This window comes from Bombina bombina, chromosome 1 (assembly GCF_027579735.1).
Source record: "Bombina bombina isolate aBomBom1 chromosome 1, aBomBom1.pri, whole genome shotgun sequence".
Taxonomy (NCBI): Eukaryota; Metazoa; Chordata; class Amphibia; order Anura; family Bombinatoridae; genus Bombina; species Bombina bombina.
The window spans coordinates 1378383677-1378404471 of record NC_069499.1 but is presented as its reverse complement, the minus strand read 5'-3'; the positions used below and the strand labels follow the sequence as shown (position 1 = coordinate 1378404471).

Below are 20795 nucleotides of genomic sequence, written 5' to 3'. Positions count from 1 at the left end.
AAAATGTCCCTTCAACACAGGGTCCTTCTACAACCATGTAAGCTGTCTTTTCACCTACGCCACACACTGCAGATTTCCTAGTACCTCCAACCATGTTCACTGTATATGTTGGTGAATGTGGCCCTGTGATCATTACAGTAGCTTTACAGGTTTTCTGCACCCACTTTACTTACTTCTAAGGAGCCCGAGCAGACAGAGCCGCATGAAAAGAGGAGCCATAGTACAGAGAGCTCACAACCTCATGTCCTCTCACGGTGGGCTGCTGTCCAAGGTGCTGAAGATACAGCCTGGTACCCCACCGAAATACGGTTGCTATTTTGGAAGTATCTGTTGTGGGGGTGATTTTCTGATATATCCCGTTCTAGATATAATCCTGGGTTGATGAGGAAACTTAACTGAATGACTCTGTAATATATAACGTGCAGAATAAAATTCCTATATAATACTTGTCGATCGGTGAATTCCTATGATATGATGGCTAGGGATCCTGTATTAATACTTTATGTTGGATTGGGCTCCTCTGATATACTTTGTGGTGGGTGGGAGCCTATATAAGCTCCGTTGTGATATAAGGTGTTTTCTATACCAACAGGCTTCTAATTTACAGTATGCTCGGCGTTGTCCGTTCAGAGTGTGCCTGGGCCTCCGGAGTCATGCTTGGTGATGCTATGGGGCTGTTGTCCAAGGTGCCTATCTAATTCCTAGGCTCCGTATCTTACACGTCCACAGTGCGCAGAATCCAACGTACAGGCGCCGTGCAGCAATGAGGAGGAGGGTTTGACCCCACATCAGTCTTCAGCTGGATGGGTCCACTGGTACAGCCTGTTCCCTGAGACACGCCTCGGTGATACCGCTGCAGTACACAGCCCTAAAAGCCAGATCTAATCAGACCTGCTGGAGCTCACTGAATTTGTATATTCATTATTATAGTTAAAATGACATGAAACCCAAATTTTTTCTTTCATGATTTAGAAAGAGCATGCAATTTTAAGCAACTTTCTCTTTTACTTCTATTATCTAATTTGCTTCATTCTCATGATATCATTTGCTGAAAAGCATATCTAGATAGGCTCAGTAGCTGCTGATTGATGGCTGCACATAGATGCATCATGTGATTGGTTCACCCATGTGAATTGCTGTGTCTTCCACAAAGAATATCTAAAGAATGAAGCAAATTAGATAATAGAAGTAAATTGGAATGTTGTTTAAAATTGCATTCTCTATCTGAATCATGAAATAAAAAATTTGGGTTTAGTGTCCCTTTAAGTAAAATATACATAAAAATAGTTTAATTCGCAGTACTTACAGTGTAAATATAAAGCTAATATTCTTATTTGATACCGATTGGTACATTACTCTGATTTATTTTTGTGTGTGTGGGTGACAGATCGCAAGCAGTTTACATTTAAACAATTGAGCAGGGCCATCTTTAATATTGACTGGACCCTGGGCAAACATTTTCTTGCCCCCCCCCCCCCCATGCAATTTCGCTCTCCACCCCAACATCCCAGAAAACAACTAAATCAATTTTTTTTATAATTTTCTTTTAAATTATTAACCCAGCAGTGGATCATCCACTGCTGGGCTAATCATTAAAAAAAATTGCAATATGTGAAACTGGCCTAAGCAGTACTAATAAGTAAATAAATATATAAATTCCTCCACTCTGAATTAATTTAATATGCTTTTGAATGTGATTCTGGTGTGAGGTTAGCTGGTTAAAGAGATTTAGGGCAGCCAACAGGAGCAAAGCAAGGTAAAGACTGAGGAGGAAGCATGGAGGTGCAGTATAAGTTTACTGACTGGAACAGCAGAACTACTATGGGAAGCTGTAACATCTGAGACAGAGAGAAAACAAAAACTATAAAAATAAACCTTACCTTAATGTGTGAAGTATCAGCATGACACTATACATCAGCCACAGCAGCACGTCACTTCTTTGCTATCTTTTATTGAAGAGTAAAACTAGGTAGGCTCATAAGAGCTCAGGAGAGTGCAGCAGTGTTTTGCAACATTACCGCAACATTATTTGTAGCTTTGTTATGCAATATTGCAAAACACTGCTGTCATAGAGTACTAAAGACACGTGCACACTCCTGAGTTCTTATGATCCTACCTAGTTTTACTTTTCAATAAAAGTTGCCAACGGAACAAAGCAAATTTGATTACAGAAGTAAATTGGAAAATTGTTTAAAATTGCATGCTCTATCTGAATCATGAAAGTTTAATTTTGATTTTACTGTCCCTTTAAGAGTAAATATATATATTTTTAAGCATTTGAGCTTGAAACTGTTTCTCGCCTTGTAATTAGTTTAAACTCTTGTATAAGATCGCAGGAACAAAAAAAACAACAACAAAACAAACACAAAAAAGTAGATGCAAGAAGGAATGCTATAGTCTGACATATTATTACTGTAATAGTGCTTACAAACGTCAACTCTAGAGCAGCAATGCAACAATGCTAAACACAACTGTTAAGCCAATGACAGGCATACTTACATAGCCACCAATCACCAGCTAGCTATTAGCTGTGCTTTGATGCTCTGGAGCTGAATTAAACTATATCAGTCTAATCTTTTTGCAAGGGTTAAACAGTTCTATGCAAGTTGCAATAGTGCAATAATAAAATGCTCTATAACATATTATAGTATTTTCATTTTGCATCCATGCAGAGTGTACTACAGATCCATATCTCAATAAGACAGGAGCAATGTACGTACATTTTCAAACAATAACTGTCCTTATTCTAATCTGAAGCAGCCAATTCCACCATGTGTTTAATAATAGCAGTTTTTTTAAATAATATTTTGGAGCATATGTAATTCTATTATATAGAGAATACTGATTATATGTTTTTCATGATCTTTAGATGCTGAATTTGCTTGTGCTTAGTTGATATTTTAAGAAACACAAATACTTCCTTCTTGATAATTAAATTATAAAACATGTACAGATATATATACAAAATAAATAAAATATACATATACAATAGATTTGTGTATTCATATCCTTTCTTGTGCAGATCCAGATCTTAATGTGGTAATCTTGCACCAGAATTAATCTGGCTCCCAAAAGAACAGCAGTTACTTCCACCTTCGGATCCTAACGAAGGATCTGAATGCACAAGCCAACACTTTTAATATATCAAACATGCCACAACGAGATGGATCCAGTTTTCTGCAGCTGCCAAGCCATACTTTAACCATGTGTTTAACCCCATTGCGCTAAAATTACCAGTTCATAAGAATTAGAGTATATAATATTTGCACTATAATGGCCTTTTAAATAATGAAATATTGCTGTATCATTGTACACTAGATAGCTAGTGCTGCGGATTATGGGCCAGATTACGAGTGAAGCGCAAATTAATGCTTCCGCTTTATATATACAGGGAGTGCAGAATTATTAGGCAAGTTGTATTTTTGAGGATTAATTTTATTATTGAATAACAACCATGTTCTCAATGAACCCAAAAAACTCATTAATATCAAAGCTGAATAGTTTTGGAAGTAGTTTTTAGTTTGTTTTTAGTTATAGCTATTTTAGGGGGATATATGTGTGTGCAGGTGACTATTACTGTGCATAATTATTAGGCAACTTAACAAAAAACAAATATATACCCATTTCAATTATTTATTTTTACCAGTGAAACCAATATAACATCTCAACATTCACAAATATACATTTCTGACATTCAAAAACAAAACAAAAACAAATCAGTGACCAATATAGCCACCTTTCTTTGCAAGGACACTCAAAAGCCTGCCATCCATGGATTCTGTCAGTGTTTTGATCTGTTCACCATCAACATTGCGTGCAGCAGCAACCACAGCCTCCCAGACACTGTTCAGAGAGGTGTACTGTTTTCCCTCCTTGTAAATCTCACATTTGATGATGGACCACAGGTTCTCAATGGGGTTCAGATCAGGTGAACAAGGAGGCCATGTCATTAGATTTTCTTCTTTTATACCCTTTCTTGCCAGCCACGCTGTGGAGTACTTGGACGCGTGTGATGGAGCATTGTCCTGCATGAAAATTATGTTTTTCTTGAAGGATGCAGACTTCTTCCTGTACCACTGCTTGAAGAAGGTGTCTTCCAGAAACTGGCAGTAGGACTGGGAGTTGAGCTTGACTCCATCCTCAACCCGAAAAGGCCCCACAAGCTCATCTATGATGATACCAGCCCAAACCAGTACTCCACCTCCACCTTGCTGGCGTCTGAGTCGGACTGGAGCTCTCTGCCCTTTACCAATCCAGCCACGGGCCCATCCATCTGGCCCATCAAGACTCACTCTCATTTCATCAGTCCATAAAACCTTAGAAAAATCAGTCTTGAGATATTTCTTGGCCCAGTCTTGACGTTTCAGCTTGTGTGTCTTGTTCAGTGGTGGTCGTCTTTCAGCCTTTCTTACCTTGGCCATGTCTCTGAGTATTGCACACCTTGTGCTTTTGGGCACTCCAGTGATGTTGCAGCTCTGAAATATGGCCAAACTTGTGGCAAGTGGCATCTTGGCAGCTGCACGCTTGACTTTTCTCAGTTCATGGGCAGTTATTTTGCGCCTTGGTTTTTCCACACGCTTCTTGCGACCCTGTTGACTATTTTGAATGAAACGCTTGATTGTTCGATGATCACGCTTCAGAAGCTTTGCAATTTTAAGAGTGCTGCATCCCTCTGCAAGATATCTCACTATTTTTGACTTTTCTGAGCCTGTCAAGTCCTTCTTTTGACCCATTTTGCCAAAGGAAAGAAAGTTGCCTAATAATTATGCACACCTGATATAGGGTGTTGATGTCATTAGACCACACCCCTTCTCATTACAGAGATGCACATCACCTAATATGCTTAATTGGTAGTAGGCTTTCGAGCCTATACAGCTTGGAGTAAGACAACATGCATAAAGAGGATGATGTGGTCAAAATACTAATTTGCCTAATAATTCTGCACTCCCTGTAGATGATTTATATATTGATATATGATTTATGTATTTATATGTATATATATATATATATATGTAAATACATATGTAGACACATATATAGAGATATCTATATACATACATATATATCTTTAGACAGCCCTTTGCCTACCATTTTCCCCCCTAACTCCTGCAATCTCATATCTTTGAGCCTTTATAACTTGTGTGCAATATTTTTTTTGGAATAATGTGTATTAGATGGTGTTATTATGAGTATAAGTGTACTTTGTATTATATTTTTGAGCGTCGAGGACATGGTAATCACTCTAGTTTAAATTGTGATTGCGCTCAAGAGATTGCGTTTACTTTCAACTTGTAATACCAGTGGTATGCCCAACGAGCACAAACCCCTGTGATAAACCCCTTATTGCTCGGGCACAAACGTTTATGCTTCACTCGTAATCTTCCCCTTTGTTGGCAATTTATAAACAAATTATATTAAAATTATCTCATATGACTATATGGTATGTTAAAGGATGGATTAGTATTACGTATGTATACATACATACAAATACATATATATTAAACTCTCCACCACCTCTAAGGTGGCAGATAGAAATCACCTCAAACACGTTCATGTGGGGTGATTGGCAGGCCCTCCTCTTGTGCGATAGGGGACGGCAATACAATATAAACACTTAACACTAAAGAACAGTGTTCAAATGACCCATCTTCTAAGGCAGATTTAGGGACAGAGTCAGAAGGCTCCATAACTGCAGGGAACTTATACAGAAGTTAAAGGGACACTGAACCCACATTTTTTTTCTTTCATGATTCAGATAGAGCATGGCATTTTAAGCAACTTTCTAATTTACTCATTTCATCAATTTTTCATAGTTCTCTTGCTATCTTTATTTTAAAAGCAGGAATGTAAATCTTAGCAGCCAGCCCATTTTAGGATCAGCACCATGGATAGCGCTTGCTTATTGGAGGCTTACATTTACCCACCAATAAGCAAGCATAACCCAAAAATGAGCCGGCTCCTATGCATCACATTCCTGCTTTTTAAATAATGATAGCAAGAGATCGAAGAAAAATTGATAATAGGAGTAAATTAGAAAGTTGCTTAAAATTGCATGCTCTATCTGAGTCATGAAAGAAAAAAATTGGGTTTAGTGTCCCTTTAACCCCTTAACGACCACAGCACTTTTCCATTTTCTGTCCGTTTGGGACCAAGGCTATTTTTACATTTTTGCAGTGTTTGTGTTTAGCTGTAATTTTCCTCTTACTCATTTACTGTACCAACACATATTATATACCGTTTTTCTCGCTATTAAATGGACTTTCTAAAGATACCATTATTTTCATCATATCTTATAATTTACTATAAAAAAATTATAAAATATTAGGAAAAAAGGGAAAAAACACACTTTTTCTAACTTTGACCCCAAAATCTGTTACACATCTACAACCACCAAAAACACCCATGCTAAATAGTTTCTAAATTTTGTCCTGAGTTTAGAAATACCTAATGTTTACATGTTCTTTGTTTTTTTTGTAAGTTATAGGGCCATAAATACAAGTAGCTACTTGCTATTTCCAAACCACTTTTTTTCAAAATTAGCGATAGTTACATTGGAACACTGATATCTGTCAGGAATCCCTGAATATCCCTTGACATGTATATATATATATTTTAGAAGACATCCCAAAGTATTGATCTAGGCCCATTTTGGTATATTTCATGCCACCATTTCACCGCCAAATGCGATCAAATACAAAAAATTGTTAACTTTTTCACAAATTTTTTCACAAACTTTCGGTTTCTCACTAAAATTATTTACAAACAGCTTGTGCAATTATGGCATAAATGGTTGTAAATTCTTCTCTGGGATCCCCTTTGTTCAGAAATAGCAGACATATATGGCTTTGGCATTGCTTTTTGGTAATTAGAAGGCCGCTAAATGCCACTGTGCACCACACGTGTATTATGCCCAGCAGTGAAGGGGTTAATTAGGGAGCATGTAGGGAGCTTTTTGGGGTAATTTTAGCTTTAGTGTAGTGTAGTAAACAACTCAAAGTATTGATCTAGGCCCATTTTGGTATATTTCATGCCACCATTTCACCACCAAATGCAATCAAATAAAAAAAAACGTTTTCCCTTTTTCACAAACTTTTTAACTTTTTCACAAACTTTAGGTTTCTCACTGAAATTATTTACAAACAGCTTGTGCAATTATGGCACAAATAGTTGTAAATGCTTCTCTGGGATCCCCTTTGTTCAGAAATAGAAGACATATATAGCTTTGTCGTTGCTTTTTGGTAATTAGAAGGCCGCTAAATGCTGCTGCACATAGAAACATAGAAACATAGATATTGACGGCAGATAAGAGCCATAGGCCCAGCAAGTCTGCCCGACCTTACCTAACAGTATAAACTTATCTAGTTCGTAGGATAGCCCTATGCTTGTCCCATGCATTTTTAAAGTCCCCCACAGTGTTTGTTGCTACTACCTCTTGAGGAAGTTTATTCCATAAATCACACGTGTATTATGGCTAACAGTGAAGGGGTTAATTAGGTAGCTTGTAGGGAGCTTGCAGGGTTAATTTTAGCTTTAGTCCTAGGGTTGCCACCCGTCCCTTAAACTACAGAACACTTATACGTTACACATGTTGCAGGGTGTGCAGGGAGGAATATGAATAGTGCTGTCCAGAAACACAATACATGTTCCTCCCTGCACATCCTGCAGCATGTGTAACTCATAAGTGTCCAGGAAAACATTGCTGAGGGGGCAACCCTATCCCTCCCCCACCCCACAATTGTCCCCGCCATCTTAAGTACTGGCAGAAAGTCTGCCAGTACTAAAATAAAAGGTATATTTGGGGGTTTTTGTGTGGTTTTTTTTTTATAGCATATTTACATATACTGAGTGACAAGTGGAGAAAGCGCCTACTATGTACCTCAGCCCGGGATAAGGTGCACCTAGCTGACACCGAGAGGTAAACTTAATGGGGAGAAAGCCCAGGCGCCTACCAAAAGGAGGCGGGTACTAAACAATCGAGGGTGAAGAAGCTAATCTGATTAAAAATGAATTTAATTACAAAAATAACATAAAATACATACTAACATGGATCCATGAAAGCTTTTATGCTTATGTTTTTATATTGTCTAAAATCTTAACTAATTCATTGTCAGCTTTCATGGATCCATGTTAGTATGTATTTTATGTTATTTTTGTAATTAAATTCATCTTTAATCAGATTAGCTTCTTCACCCTCGATTGTTTAGTACCCGCCTCCTTTTGGTAGGCGCCTGGGCTTTCTCCCCATTAATTATATTTACATATACTGCTGTGTAGGATCCCCCTTAGCCACCAACCTCACTGATCCCCCACCAAACAGCTCTTTAACCCTCCCCCTCTACCTTAATGGGCGCCATCTTGGGTACTGGCAGCTGTCTGCCAGTACCCAGTTTAGAAAAGAATTATGCTTTTTTTCATTTTTTTGCCCTTTTCTGTAGTGTAGCTTTCCCCCCTCCAAAGACTAACCCCCCACCACTCCCAGATCCCTTAGATTGTTTTTATAATAATAGTAAATCCCCCCTTTTATCCCACTTATTAACATTAATTTCTGTAGTGTTACGGTTCCCACCCGCTCCTGCCCTGTGCACGCACGTGCGTCCATGCGCGCCCCCGTCGGTCCCCCGATCCTGCCCCCTCCACATCACACGGCCAATCGATGGCCGCCCACCCGCCTCCCACGTTGGCTCCCACCCACCAAAGATACCGGCCATCGATGTCCGGTGCAGAGAGGGCCACAGAGTCGCTCTCTCTGCATCGGATGGCCATGCAGGGTTATTGCAGGATGCCTCAAGGCATCACTGCAATAACCGCAAAGCGTCTGGAAGTGAGCAGGATCGCTTCCAGTTGCTTTCCAGACCGAGGACGTACAGGGTACGTCCTCAGGCGTTAATGGTCTGTTTTTAGAGAACATACCCTGCACGTCCTCGGTCATTAAGGGGTTAAAGGGACACTGAACCTAAATTTTTCTTTTGGCACTGAGCCCAAATTTTTTCTTTCTTGATTCAGATAGAGCATGCAATTATAAGCAACTTTCCAATTTACTCATATTATCAATTTTTCTTCATTCTCTTGCTATCTTTATTTGAAAAAGAAGGCATATAAGCTATTTTTTGGTTCAGACCCTGGACAGCACTTGTTTATTGGTCGGTTAAATTAATCCACCAATCAGCAAGAAAAACTCAGGTTGTTCACCAAAAATGGGCCGGCATCTAAACTTACATTCTTGCTTTTCAAATAAAGATACCAAGAGAATGAAGAAAATTTGATAATAGGAGTAAATTAGAAAGTTGCTTAAAATTGCATGCTCTGAATCAAGAAAGAAAAAAATTGGGCTCAGTGTTCCTTTAAGGACAAAGCCATTTTTCAATTTATTTCCATTAAAGGAACACTTAGGTCAAATTAAACTTTTATGATTCAGATAGAGCATGCCATTTTAAACAACTTTCCAATTTACTTCCATTAAAAAAAATGTGCACAGTCTTTTATATTTACACTTTTTGAGTGAGCATTTTTACTGAGCATGTGCAAGAATTCACAGAATATACGTATATGTATTTGTGATTGGCTGATTACTATCACATTGTACAGGGGGAGTGGAAATATACATAACTTTGAAATTTGTTAGAAAAAATCTACTACTCATTTGAAATTCAGAGTAAATGCTATTGTATTGTCTTGTTATCTTGATTTTGTTGATTATGCAAATCTACTGTGTTTACTGGTCCTACCAGGGCTAATTTTACATTTCTGCGGTGTTTAGCTGTAATTTTTCTCTTACTCATTTACTGTACCCACACATATTATATACCGTTTTTCTCGCCATTAAATGGACTTTCTAAAGATACCATTTCATTTCATCATATCTTATAATTTACCATTAAAAAAATGATAAAATATGATGAAAAAATTGAAAAAAACACACTTTTTCTAACTTTGACCACTAAAATCTGTTACACATCTACAACCACCAAAAAACACCCATGCTAAATAGTTTCTAAATTTTGTCCTGAGTTTAGAAATACCCAATGTTAACATGTTCTTTACAAGTTATAGGGCAATAAATACAAGTAGCACTTTGCTATTTCCAAACCATATTTTTTCTTCAAAATTAGCGTTAGTTACATTGTAACACTTATCTGTCAGGAATCCCTGAATATCCCTTGACAAGTATTTTTTTTTTTTTTAGTAGACAACCAAAAGTATTGATCTAGGCTCACTTTGGTATATTTCATGCCTCCATTTCACCGCCAAATGCGATCAAATAAAAAAAAATCGTTCACTTTTTCACAAACTTTTTCACAAACTTTAGGTTTCTCACTGAAATTATTTACAAACAGCTTGTGCAATTATGCCACAAATAGTTGTTAATGCTTCTCTGTGATCCCTTTTGTTCAGAAATAGCAGACATTTATGGCTGTGGCATTACTTTTTGGTAATTAAAAGGCCGCTAAATGCCGCTGCGCACCACACTTGTATTATGCCCAGCAGTGACAGGGTAAATTAGGTAGCTTGTAGGGAGCTTGAAGGGTTAATTTTAGCTTTAGTGTAGAGATCAGCCTCTCACCTGACATATCCCACCCCTTGATCCCTCCCAAACATCTCTCTTCCCTCCCCACCTCATAATTGTCCCCGCCATCTTAAGTACTGGCAGAAAGTCTGCCAGTACTAAAATAAAGGCTTTTTTTTTTTTTTTTTTGGTCAGCTGTGATGGACCCCCAACCTCCCTGATCCCCCCACAAACAGCTCTCTAACCCTCCCCCCGCTACCTATTTGCTGCCATCTTGGGTAGTTCCTCCCAAAAGTTTTTCTTCTCCAATTCAAGATAACAAATAGTAGGCAATAAATGGTTGGCAGCAAATGGTAAGATCTAAAACTTATTTTAATAATATAATCAAATCAGCAACACGTTTCTCAGCTTAACAAAGCTGTTTCATCAGGCTTCATAATTTTTAGATACGGGGCACTTTACTTATAGTAAAAGGATTAATCAAGGACTTGCATGAATTTCCACTTTACATTTCTGATTGAAATTACATGGAGCGTTAGTTACTGTGACATGGGGACAACTTTTTTTCATGTGTAACCTGCAATACGGTTCTAGCGGTATATCTTAATCATGTTTGCACTTACTGTGGTAACTAATGTTCTTCACTTCTAATCTAGGCCACACTGGGGGGGGGGGGGGGGGTGTTACGGTGTAAGTGTGATTAGACACACATCAAATGTAGTCAGTTTATAAAGAGCTTATTTTGTAGTATTAACTTGTTCTGCATTTGTTAAATGGTCAGAAACAACATAATTTATGTAAGAACTTACCTGATAAATTCATTTCTTTCATATTGGCAAGAGTCCATGAGCTATTGACATATGGGATATACAATCCTACCAGGAGGGGCAAAGTTTCCCAAACCTCAAAATGCCTATAAATACACCCCTCACCACACCCACAATTCAGTTTAACGAATAGCCAAGCAGTGGGGTGATAAAGAAAGGAGTAGAAAGCATCAACAAAGGAAATTTGGAAATAATTGTGCTTTATACAAAAAATCATAACCACCATAAAAAGGGTGGGCCTCATGGACTCTTGCCAATATGAAAGAAATGAATTTATCAGGTAAGTTCTTACATAAATTATGTTTTCTTTCATGTAATTGGCAAGAGTCCATGAGCTAGTGACATATGGGATATCAATACCCAAGATGTGGATCTCCACTCAAGAGTCACTAGAGAGGGAGGGAATAAAATAAAAACAGCCATAATCTGCTGAAAAAAATTAATCCACAACCCAAAAATATAAGTTTATTTCATTTGAAAGAAAAAAACTTAAATCAAAAGCAGAAGAATCAAACTGAAACAGCTGCCTGAAGAACTTTTCTACCAAAATCTGCTTCCGAAGAAGCAAATACATCAAAACGGTAGAATTTAGTAAATGTAAGCAAATCTGATCAACTGAAGCTTCATTCTTAAAAGCCCACGAAGTGGAGACTGATCTAGTAGAATGAGCTGTAATTCTCTGAGGCGGGGCCTGACCCGACTCCAAATAAGCTTCATGAATCAAAAGTTTCAACCAAGAAGCCAAGGAAATAGCAGAAGCCTTCTGACCTTTCCTAGGACCAGAAAATAAAACAAATAGACTGGAAGTCTTCCTGAAATATTTAGTAGCTTCCACATAATATTTCAAAGCTCTTACCACATCCAAAGAATGTAAGGAACTTTCCAAAGAATTATTAGGATTAGGACACAAGGAAGGGACAACAATTTCTCTACTAATGTTGTTAGAATTCACAACCTTAGGTAAAAATTTAAAAGAAGTCCGCAAAACTGCCTTATCCTGATGAAAAAATCAGAAAAGGAGACTCACAAGAAAGAGCAGATAACTCAGAAACTCTTCTAGCAAAAGAGATGGCCAAAAGGAACAACACTTTCTAAGAAAGTAGTTTAATGTCCAAAAAATGCATAGCTTCAAATGGAAGAACCTGTAAGGCCGTCAGAACCAAAATAAGACTCCAAGGAGGAGAATTTGATTAAATAACAGGTTTAATAAGAACTAAAGCCTGTACAAAACAGTGTATATCAGGAAGTATAGCAATCTTTCTGTGAAATAAAACCGAAAGAGCAGAGATTTGTCCTTTCAAGGAACTTGCAGACAAACCCTTATCCAAAACGTCCTTAAGAAACTGTAAAATTCTAGGAATTTTAAAAGAATGCCAGGAGATTTTATGAGAAGAACACCATGAAATGTAAGTCTTCCAAACTCTAAAATAAATCTTTCTAGAAACAGATTTACGAGCTTGTAACATAGTATTAATCACTGAGTCAGAGAAACCTCTATGACTTAGTACTAAGCGTTCAATTTCCATACCTTCAAATTTAATGATTTGAGATCCTGATGGAAAAAAACGGACCTTGAGACAGTAGGTCTGGCTGAACGGAAGTGGCCAAGGTGGGCAACTGGACATCTGAACCAGATCAGCATACCAAAAGCTGTGTGGCCATGCTGGAGCCACCAGCAACACAAATGATTGTTCCATAATGATTTTAGAGATCACTCTTGGAAGGAGAACTAGAGGCGGGAAAATGTAAGCAGGATGATAACACCAAAGAAGTGTCAGCGTGTCCACTGCTTCCGCCTGAACATCCCTGAACCTGGACAGGTATCTGGGAAGTTTTTTGTTTAGATGAGAGGCTATGAGATTTATCTCTGGAAGACCCCACAACTGAACAATCTGAGAAAACACATCTGGATGGAGAGACCACTCTCCTGGATGTAAAGTCTGGCGGCTGAGAAAATCCGCCTCCCAATTGTCTACACCTGTGATATGCACCGCAGAGATTAGACAAGAGCTGGATTCTGCCCAAACAAGTATCCGAGATACTTCTTTCATAGCTTGGGGACTGTAAGTCCCACCCTGATGATTGACATATGCCACTGTTGTGATATTGTCTGTCTGAAAAAATTAAAGGTTCTCTCTTTAGCAGAGGCCAAAACTGAAGAGCTCTGAGAATTGCACGGAGTTCTAAAATATTTATTGGTAATCTCGCCTCTTGAGATTTCCAAACTCCTTGTGCTGTCAGAGATCCCCAAACAGCTCCCCAACCTGAAAAACTTGCATCTGTTGTGATCACAGTCCAGGTTGGCCGAACAAAAGAAGCCCCTTGAACTAAACGATGGTGATCTATCCACCATGTCAGAGAGTGTCGTACATTGATTCAGCATACAAAGCTGTAGAGGTCTCATGTGAAAACGAGCAAAGGGGTTCGCTTCCGATGCTGCAGTCATGAGACCTAAAACTTCCATGCACATAGCCACTGAAGGGAATGACTGAGACTGAAGGTGCCGGCATGCTGCAACCAATTTTAAACGTCTCTTGTCTGTTAGAGACAGAGTCATGGACACTGAATCTATCTGGAAGCCTAAAAAGGTAAACCTTGTCTGAGGAATCAAGAAACTTTTGGTAAATTGATCCTCCAACCATGTTTCCAAAGAAACAACACTAGTTGATTGGTGTGAGATTCTGCAGTACGCAAAGACTGAGCTAGTACCAAGATATCATCCAAATAAGGAAACACTGCAATACCCTGTTCTCTGATTACAGAGAATAGGGCACCCAGAACCTTTGAAAAGATTCTTGGATCTGTTGCTAGGCCAAATGGAAGAGCAACAAATTGGTAATGCTTGTTTAGAAAAGAGAATCTCAGAAACTGATAATGTTCTGGATGAATCAGAATATGAAGATATGCATCCTGTAAGTCTATTGTGGACATATAATGTCCTTGCTGAACAAAAGGCAGAATAGTCCTTATAGTCACCATCTTGAAAGTTGGTACTCTTACATAACGACTCAAATTTTTCAGATCCAGAACTGGTCTGAATAAATTTTCATTCTTTGGTACAATTAATAGATTTGAATAAAACCCCAAACCTTGTTCCTGAGGAGGAACTGGCATGATTACCCCTGAAGACTCCAGGTCTGAAACACACTTCAGGAAAGCCTGAGCTTTTACTGGATTTACTGGGATACGTGAGAGAAAAAAATCTTCTCACAGGAGGTCTTACTCTGAATCCTATTCGATACCCTTGAGAGACAATGCTCTGAATCCATTGATTTTGGACAGATTTTATCCAAATATCCTTGAAAAACCTTAATCTGCCCCCTACCAGCTGAGCTGGAATGAGGGCCGCATCTTCATACGGACTTAGGGGCTGACTTTGGTTTCCTAATTGGCTTGGATTTATTCCAATTTAAGGAAGGCTTCCAATTGGAAGCAGAGTCCTTGGGGGGAGGATTGAGTTTTTGTTCTTTATTCTGACGAAAGGAACGAAAAAGGTTAGAAGCCTTAGATTTACCCTTAGGTTTTTAATCCTGAGGCAGAAAAACTCCCTTCCCCCAGTGACAGTTGAAATAATAGAATCCAACTGAGAACCAAATAAATGATTACCTTGGAAAGAAAGAGATAGTAATCTAGATTTAGATGTCATATCAACATTCCAACATTTAAGCCACAAAGCTCTTCTAGCTAAAAAAGCTAAATACATGGCTCTAACATCAATCTTGATAATATCAAAAATTGCATCACAAATAAAATGATTAGCATATTGCAATAGGCGAATAATGCTAGATAAGTCAGAATCCAAATCCTGTTGCGCTAAATTCTCCAACCAGAAGGTTGATGCAGCCGCAAAATCAGCCAAAGAAATTGCAGGTCTGAGAAGATGACCTGAATATAAATAGGCCTTCCTTAGATAAGATTCAAGCTTCCTATCTAAAGGATCCTTAAAGGAAGTACTATCTTCCATAGAAATAGTGGTACGTTTAGCAAAAGTAGAAATAGCCCCATCAACTTGGGGATTTTTTCCCAAAACTCTATAGATTTTACTGGTAAAGGATACAATTTTTTAAACATTGAAGAAGGAATAAAAGAAGTACCTGGCTTATTCCATTCCCTAGAAATCATATCAGAAATAGCCTCAGGAATAGGAAAAACCCCTGGAGAAACCACAGGAGGTTTAAAAACAGCATTTAAACGTTTATTAGACTGAACGTCAATAGGACTGGTTACCTCAATATCCAAAATAATTAACACTTCTTTTAATAAAGAACGCCAACAGGCCCATTTATCAAGCTCCGTACGGAGCTTGAAGGGCCGTGCTTCTGGCGAGTCTTCAGACTCACCAGAAACACAACTTATGAAGCAGCGGTCTAAAGACCGCTGCTTCATAACCCTGTCCGCCTGCTCTGAGCAGGCGGACAGAAATCGCCAGAAATCAACCCGATCGAATACAATTGGGTTGATTGACAGCTCCCTGCTGGCGGCCAATTGGCCGCGAGTCAGCAGGGGGTGGCGTTGCACCAGCAGCTCTTGTGAGCTGCTGGTGCAATGTTAAATGCGGAGAGCGTATTGCTCTCCGCATTTAGCGAGGTCTTGCGGACCCTGATCCGCAGTGACGGATCAGGTCCGCAAGCCCTTTGATAAATGGGCCCCATATACTCTACTTTAAATAAATAAGTAGATTTGTCAGTGTCAATGTCTGAGGAAGGATCTTCTGTTTCAGATAGATCCTCATCAGAAGAGGATACATTATGTTGTTGGTCATTTGAAATTTCATCAGCTAAATGAGAAGTTTAAAAAGACCTTTTACATTTATTAGAAGGTGGAAATGCAGACACAGCCTTCAAAATAGAATAAAAAACAATGCACATTAGAAGTTGAAGGAACTACAACTGGCAATGTACATTTACTGATGGATACACTAACTGCATGTAAAAGTTTATCATGAGATCTATTACAAATGACATTCGGTGAAATAATTTCAACAATTTTACAACAAATGCACTTAGCTTTGGTAGGAGTGATGTCAGGCAGCAATGTTCCAGCAGAAACTTCTGAGGCAGGATTAGATAGAGACATCTTGCAAAATGTAAGAGAAAAAGCAAAATATAAAGCAAAATTATCTATTTCCTTATATGACAGTTTCAGGAATGGGAAAAAAAGCAAATAGCATAGACCTCTGATAGAGAAAAAAAATCAAGAGGCAAACATCAATGGGGTATTGAAATAATGAAAAATAACCGGAAATGACACACTCGTGTCACTAGTGACGCAACCGTGTGAAAGGTCTCGGCGTCAAGTATGACGCCGGAAATGACGAGGTTGCGTCATAGACGTATTTTTCTGCGTAAAAAATATTTTCGCGCCAAGAATGACGCAATAAAGTTTAGCATTTGACGCACCCGTGGCCCTAATGCCCCCCCGCAATTTGCAAGAAGTAGTCAATTGAAAAAAGACTAAACCCCAGGTAAGAAAATTTTTTCTTTAAAAGATGTTTATATTACCCAAATATGAAACTGACAGTCTACAGAAGGAAATACATGAACCTGACTCATGGCAAATATAAGTACAATACATATATTTAGAACTTTATATAAATGCATAAAGTGCCAAACCATAGCTGGGGTGTCTTAAAGGGACACTGTAACCAAAATTTTTCTTTCATGATTCACATTGAGCATGAAATTTTAAGCAACTTTCTAATTTACTCCTATTATCAAATGTTCTTCATTCTCTTGGTATCTTTATTTGAAATGCAAGAATGTAAGTTTAGATGCCGGCCCATTTTTGGTGAACAACCTGGGTTGTCCTTGCTGATTGGTGGATAAATTCATCAACCAATAAAAAAGTGCTGTCCAGAGTACTGAAACCAAAAAAAAGCTTAGATGCCTTCTTTTTCAAATAATGATAGTAAGAGAACGAAGAAAAATTGATAATAGGAGTAAATTAGAAAGTTGCTTAAAATTGCATGCTCTTTCTGAATTACAAAAGAAAAAAATTGGGTACAGTGTCCCTTTAAGTAATAAAAAACATACTTACCAAAAGACACCCATCCACCTATAGCAGATAACCAAACCAGTACAGAAACAGTTATCAGTAGAGGTAATGGTAAATTGAGAGTATATCGTCGATCTGAAAAGGGAGGTAGGAGATGAATCTCTACGATCGATAACAGAGAACCTATGAAATAGACCCCCATTAGGGAAATCATCGTATTCAATAAGCGATACTCCCTTCACGTCCCTCTGACATTCGCTGTACTCTGAGAGGAATCGGGCTTCAACAATGCTGAGAAGCGCATATCAACGTAGAAATCTTAGCACAAACTTACTTCACCACCTCCATAGGAGGCAAAGTTTGTAAAACTGAATTGTGGGTGTGGTGAGGGGTGTATTTATAGGCATTTTGAGGTTTGGGAAGCTTTGCCCCTCCTGGTAGGACTGTATATCCCATACGTCACTAGCTCATGGACTCTTGGCAATTACATGAAAGAAAACTACATTTTCACCACATTTGTATTTTGTGGATGCTCTTTACAGAAAGGGTGCTTGATTCCTGATTTTTTTTTAATTAAAGGTAGTAAGGACAGAGGAGAATTGCCTGGCATTTCAGGGCTGGAGTGATCTTGTTAGGCAGGATCAGACTGATATACTTCAGGAAAGTGTTCCTCTGTGAAAAGCACCATTGGGCAAAAAGACGCTACTCCCCGGTAATAACCAGGCCATAGAACAAGCCACTGAGCTGTTGTTCTTTCCTAGCAGACTGCTTCTCTTTCTGTTTGTATTATGACCATCAGGAATGTCTCCCTAAGACGTGGACAAGCTGTTGTTCGTTCTTGGCAGACTGATTCTCTTTCTTTTTGTATCAGTAAGGACTTAAAGGTACATGAAGCGCCCAAGTTTTCTTTCATGATGCAGATTTTTATTTCTATTATTACATTTGCATTATCCTATTTCTATCCTTTGTTCAAGGAGCAGAAATGCATTATTGGAAGCAGCAACGCACTACCAGAAGCTAGCTGAACACATTGTTTGAGCCAATGACAAAAGGCATATATATTAAGCCATCAATCAGCAACTCCCAGTAGAGAGAATTGCTGCTCCTAAGCCTACCTGGGTATGATTTTCAACAATGAATAGCAAGAGAACAAAGAAAACTAGATAATATAAGTATATTGGAAAGTTGTTTAAAATCACATGCTGTATATGAATCATAAACGTTTAGTTCTGTCTTTAAAGTAATTCTAGAAGGCCTGGGATTTGCATAAGGCTCATCTTAAGACATAAAACCCAAAATGTTTCTTTCATGATTCAGACAGAGCATACAAGTTTAAACAACTTTCAAATTTGCTTCCATTATCAAATGAGTCCTTGTTTTATTGATATCCTTTGATGAAAAGCAGTAAAATAAGCCCAAGTGCGTGCACATTTTTGCAGCACTATATAGGTCAGCAAATGTAAAGGTTACAAGTGGCGTTGGGGAGAGCTAGGTAAGCAAATGTAAATGTTAATAGTGGTGTGGGGGAGAGTTGTCAGCAAATGTAAAGGTTAATAGTGGTGTGGGGGAGAGCTAGGTCAGCAAATGTAAAGGTTAATAGTGGTGTGGGGGAGAGTTGTCAGCAAATGTAAAGGTTAAAAGTGGTGTGGGGGAGAGCTAGGTCAGCAAATGTAAAGGTTAATAGTGGTGTGGGGGAGAGCTAGGTCAGCAAATGTTTAGGTTAATAGTGATGTGGGGGAGAGCTAGGTCAGCAAATGTAAAGGTTAATAGTGGTGTGAGGGAGAGCTAGGTCAGCAAATGTAAAGGTTAATAGTGGTGTGGGGGAGAGTTGTCAGTAAATGTAAAGGTTAATAGTGGTGTGGGGGAGAGTTGTCAGCAAATGTAAAGGTTAATAGTGGTGTGGGGGAGAGCTAGGTCAGCAAATGTAAATGTTAATAGTGGTGTTGGGGAGAGCTAGGTCAGCAAATGTAAAGGTTAATAGTGGTGTGGGGGAGAGCTAGGTCAGCAAATGTAAAGGTTAATAGTGGTGTGGGGGAGAGTTGTCAGCAAATGTAAAGGTTAATAGTGGTGTGGGGGAGAGCTAGGTCAGCAAATGTAAAGGTTAATAGTGGTGTGGGGGAGAGCTAGGTCAGCAAATGTAAAGGTTAATAGTGGTGTGGGGGAGAGCTAGGTCAGCAAATTTAAAGGTTAATAGTGGTGTGAGGGAGAGCTAGGTCAGCAAATGTAAAGGTTAATAGTGGTGTGGGGGAGAGTTGTCAGCAAATGTAAAGGTTAATAGTGGTGTGGGGGAGAGTTGTCAGCAAATGTAAAGGTTAATAGTGGTGTGGGGGAGAGCTAGGTCAGCAAATGTAAAGGTTAATAGTGGTGTGCGGGAGAGCTAGGTCAGCAAATGTAAAGGTTAATAGTGGTGTGGGGGAGAGTTGTCAGCAAATGTAAAGGTTAATAGTGGTGTGGGGGAGAGCTAGGTCAGCAAATGTAAAGGTTAATAGTGGTGTGGGGAAGAGCTAGGTCAGCAAATGTAAAGGTTAAGTTGTAGTGGTTAACTCAATTTGGAGGCCTAAATGTTGTTATATGCCAAACGAAAGACATTGTAGGTTACAAATAAATAGGCTTTTATTTGTATCCCCTTTGCAGAAGTTAAACACATAATTATATTCAGGCAACTGTTGAAAAATAAAATACTGTAACACATCAGAGCATGTTCTTAATGCAATTGTATATAATTCAAGCTTCCCTCCTCATTTATTGCTTCTTCACATATGAAGCATTATCCTTTCTGCAGTCTCAAAAATGCCATTATTACCTGACCTTACTTCTAGCCTAGTTTTTATTTTCAGAATTATCCGCTTGTGAACCTCCATAATTATAAAAACATATGCAATTACTGCACCATTTGTCACCCTCAACCACTAATATATTATTACCCCAGCTAACTCATGTTTCATCTCAGAATAATTACTCTAGGTTCACCCCCATTTGATCTTAGAATTAATGCATCAGACACTCCAAGGAAATACAAACTCAGAGTAATCCTCTTATCGCTATACCTTTCATATGTAATTGGGCAGAATGCAGGTCTGCAGGGTAAAAAAGTCAATACAATATGTCTTGGGTATTCAACAATGGCTCTGTTTTGAATGATGTAAATAATTATTTACAGATTTAATGATGGTGTTTAGGGTGCACAATTAATTACACGCACATATATTACACACAATAAATAAATATTATACTCTGGGTTATTGTGTATGTTAATCTGTGTTCATAATAATGCAAAAAGATCACTAAGACAAAATCATATACAGTAATAAATTACCCTTACTTTACAATTTAAAACCATGCAATATATGTGTGTGTTTGTATATACAGTATATATATATACACATACACACACACATACATACATACATACACGCACATACAATATATATATATATATATATATATACACATACACACACACATACATA

At 38.3% G+C, this 20795-nt stretch overlaps 1 protein-coding gene across 1 annotated transcript in view; it reads right to left on the bottom strand.

Annotated features, from left to right (window-relative positions):
* Positions 1 to 638, bottom strand: part of CHRNB2 (cholinergic receptor nicotinic beta 2 subunit) — a 199878-nt gene extending 199240 nt beyond the window's left edge. The window contains exon 1 of the mRNA XM_053704462.1: positions 174 to 638. Coding sequence (XP_053560437.1) covers positions 174 to 219 — 46 coding nt within the window. The 5' untranslated portion in view covers positions 220 to 638. The remainder of the gene's footprint in view (positions 1 to 173) is intronic.
* Between the last annotated feature and the right edge of the window lie 20157 nt (positions 639 to 20795).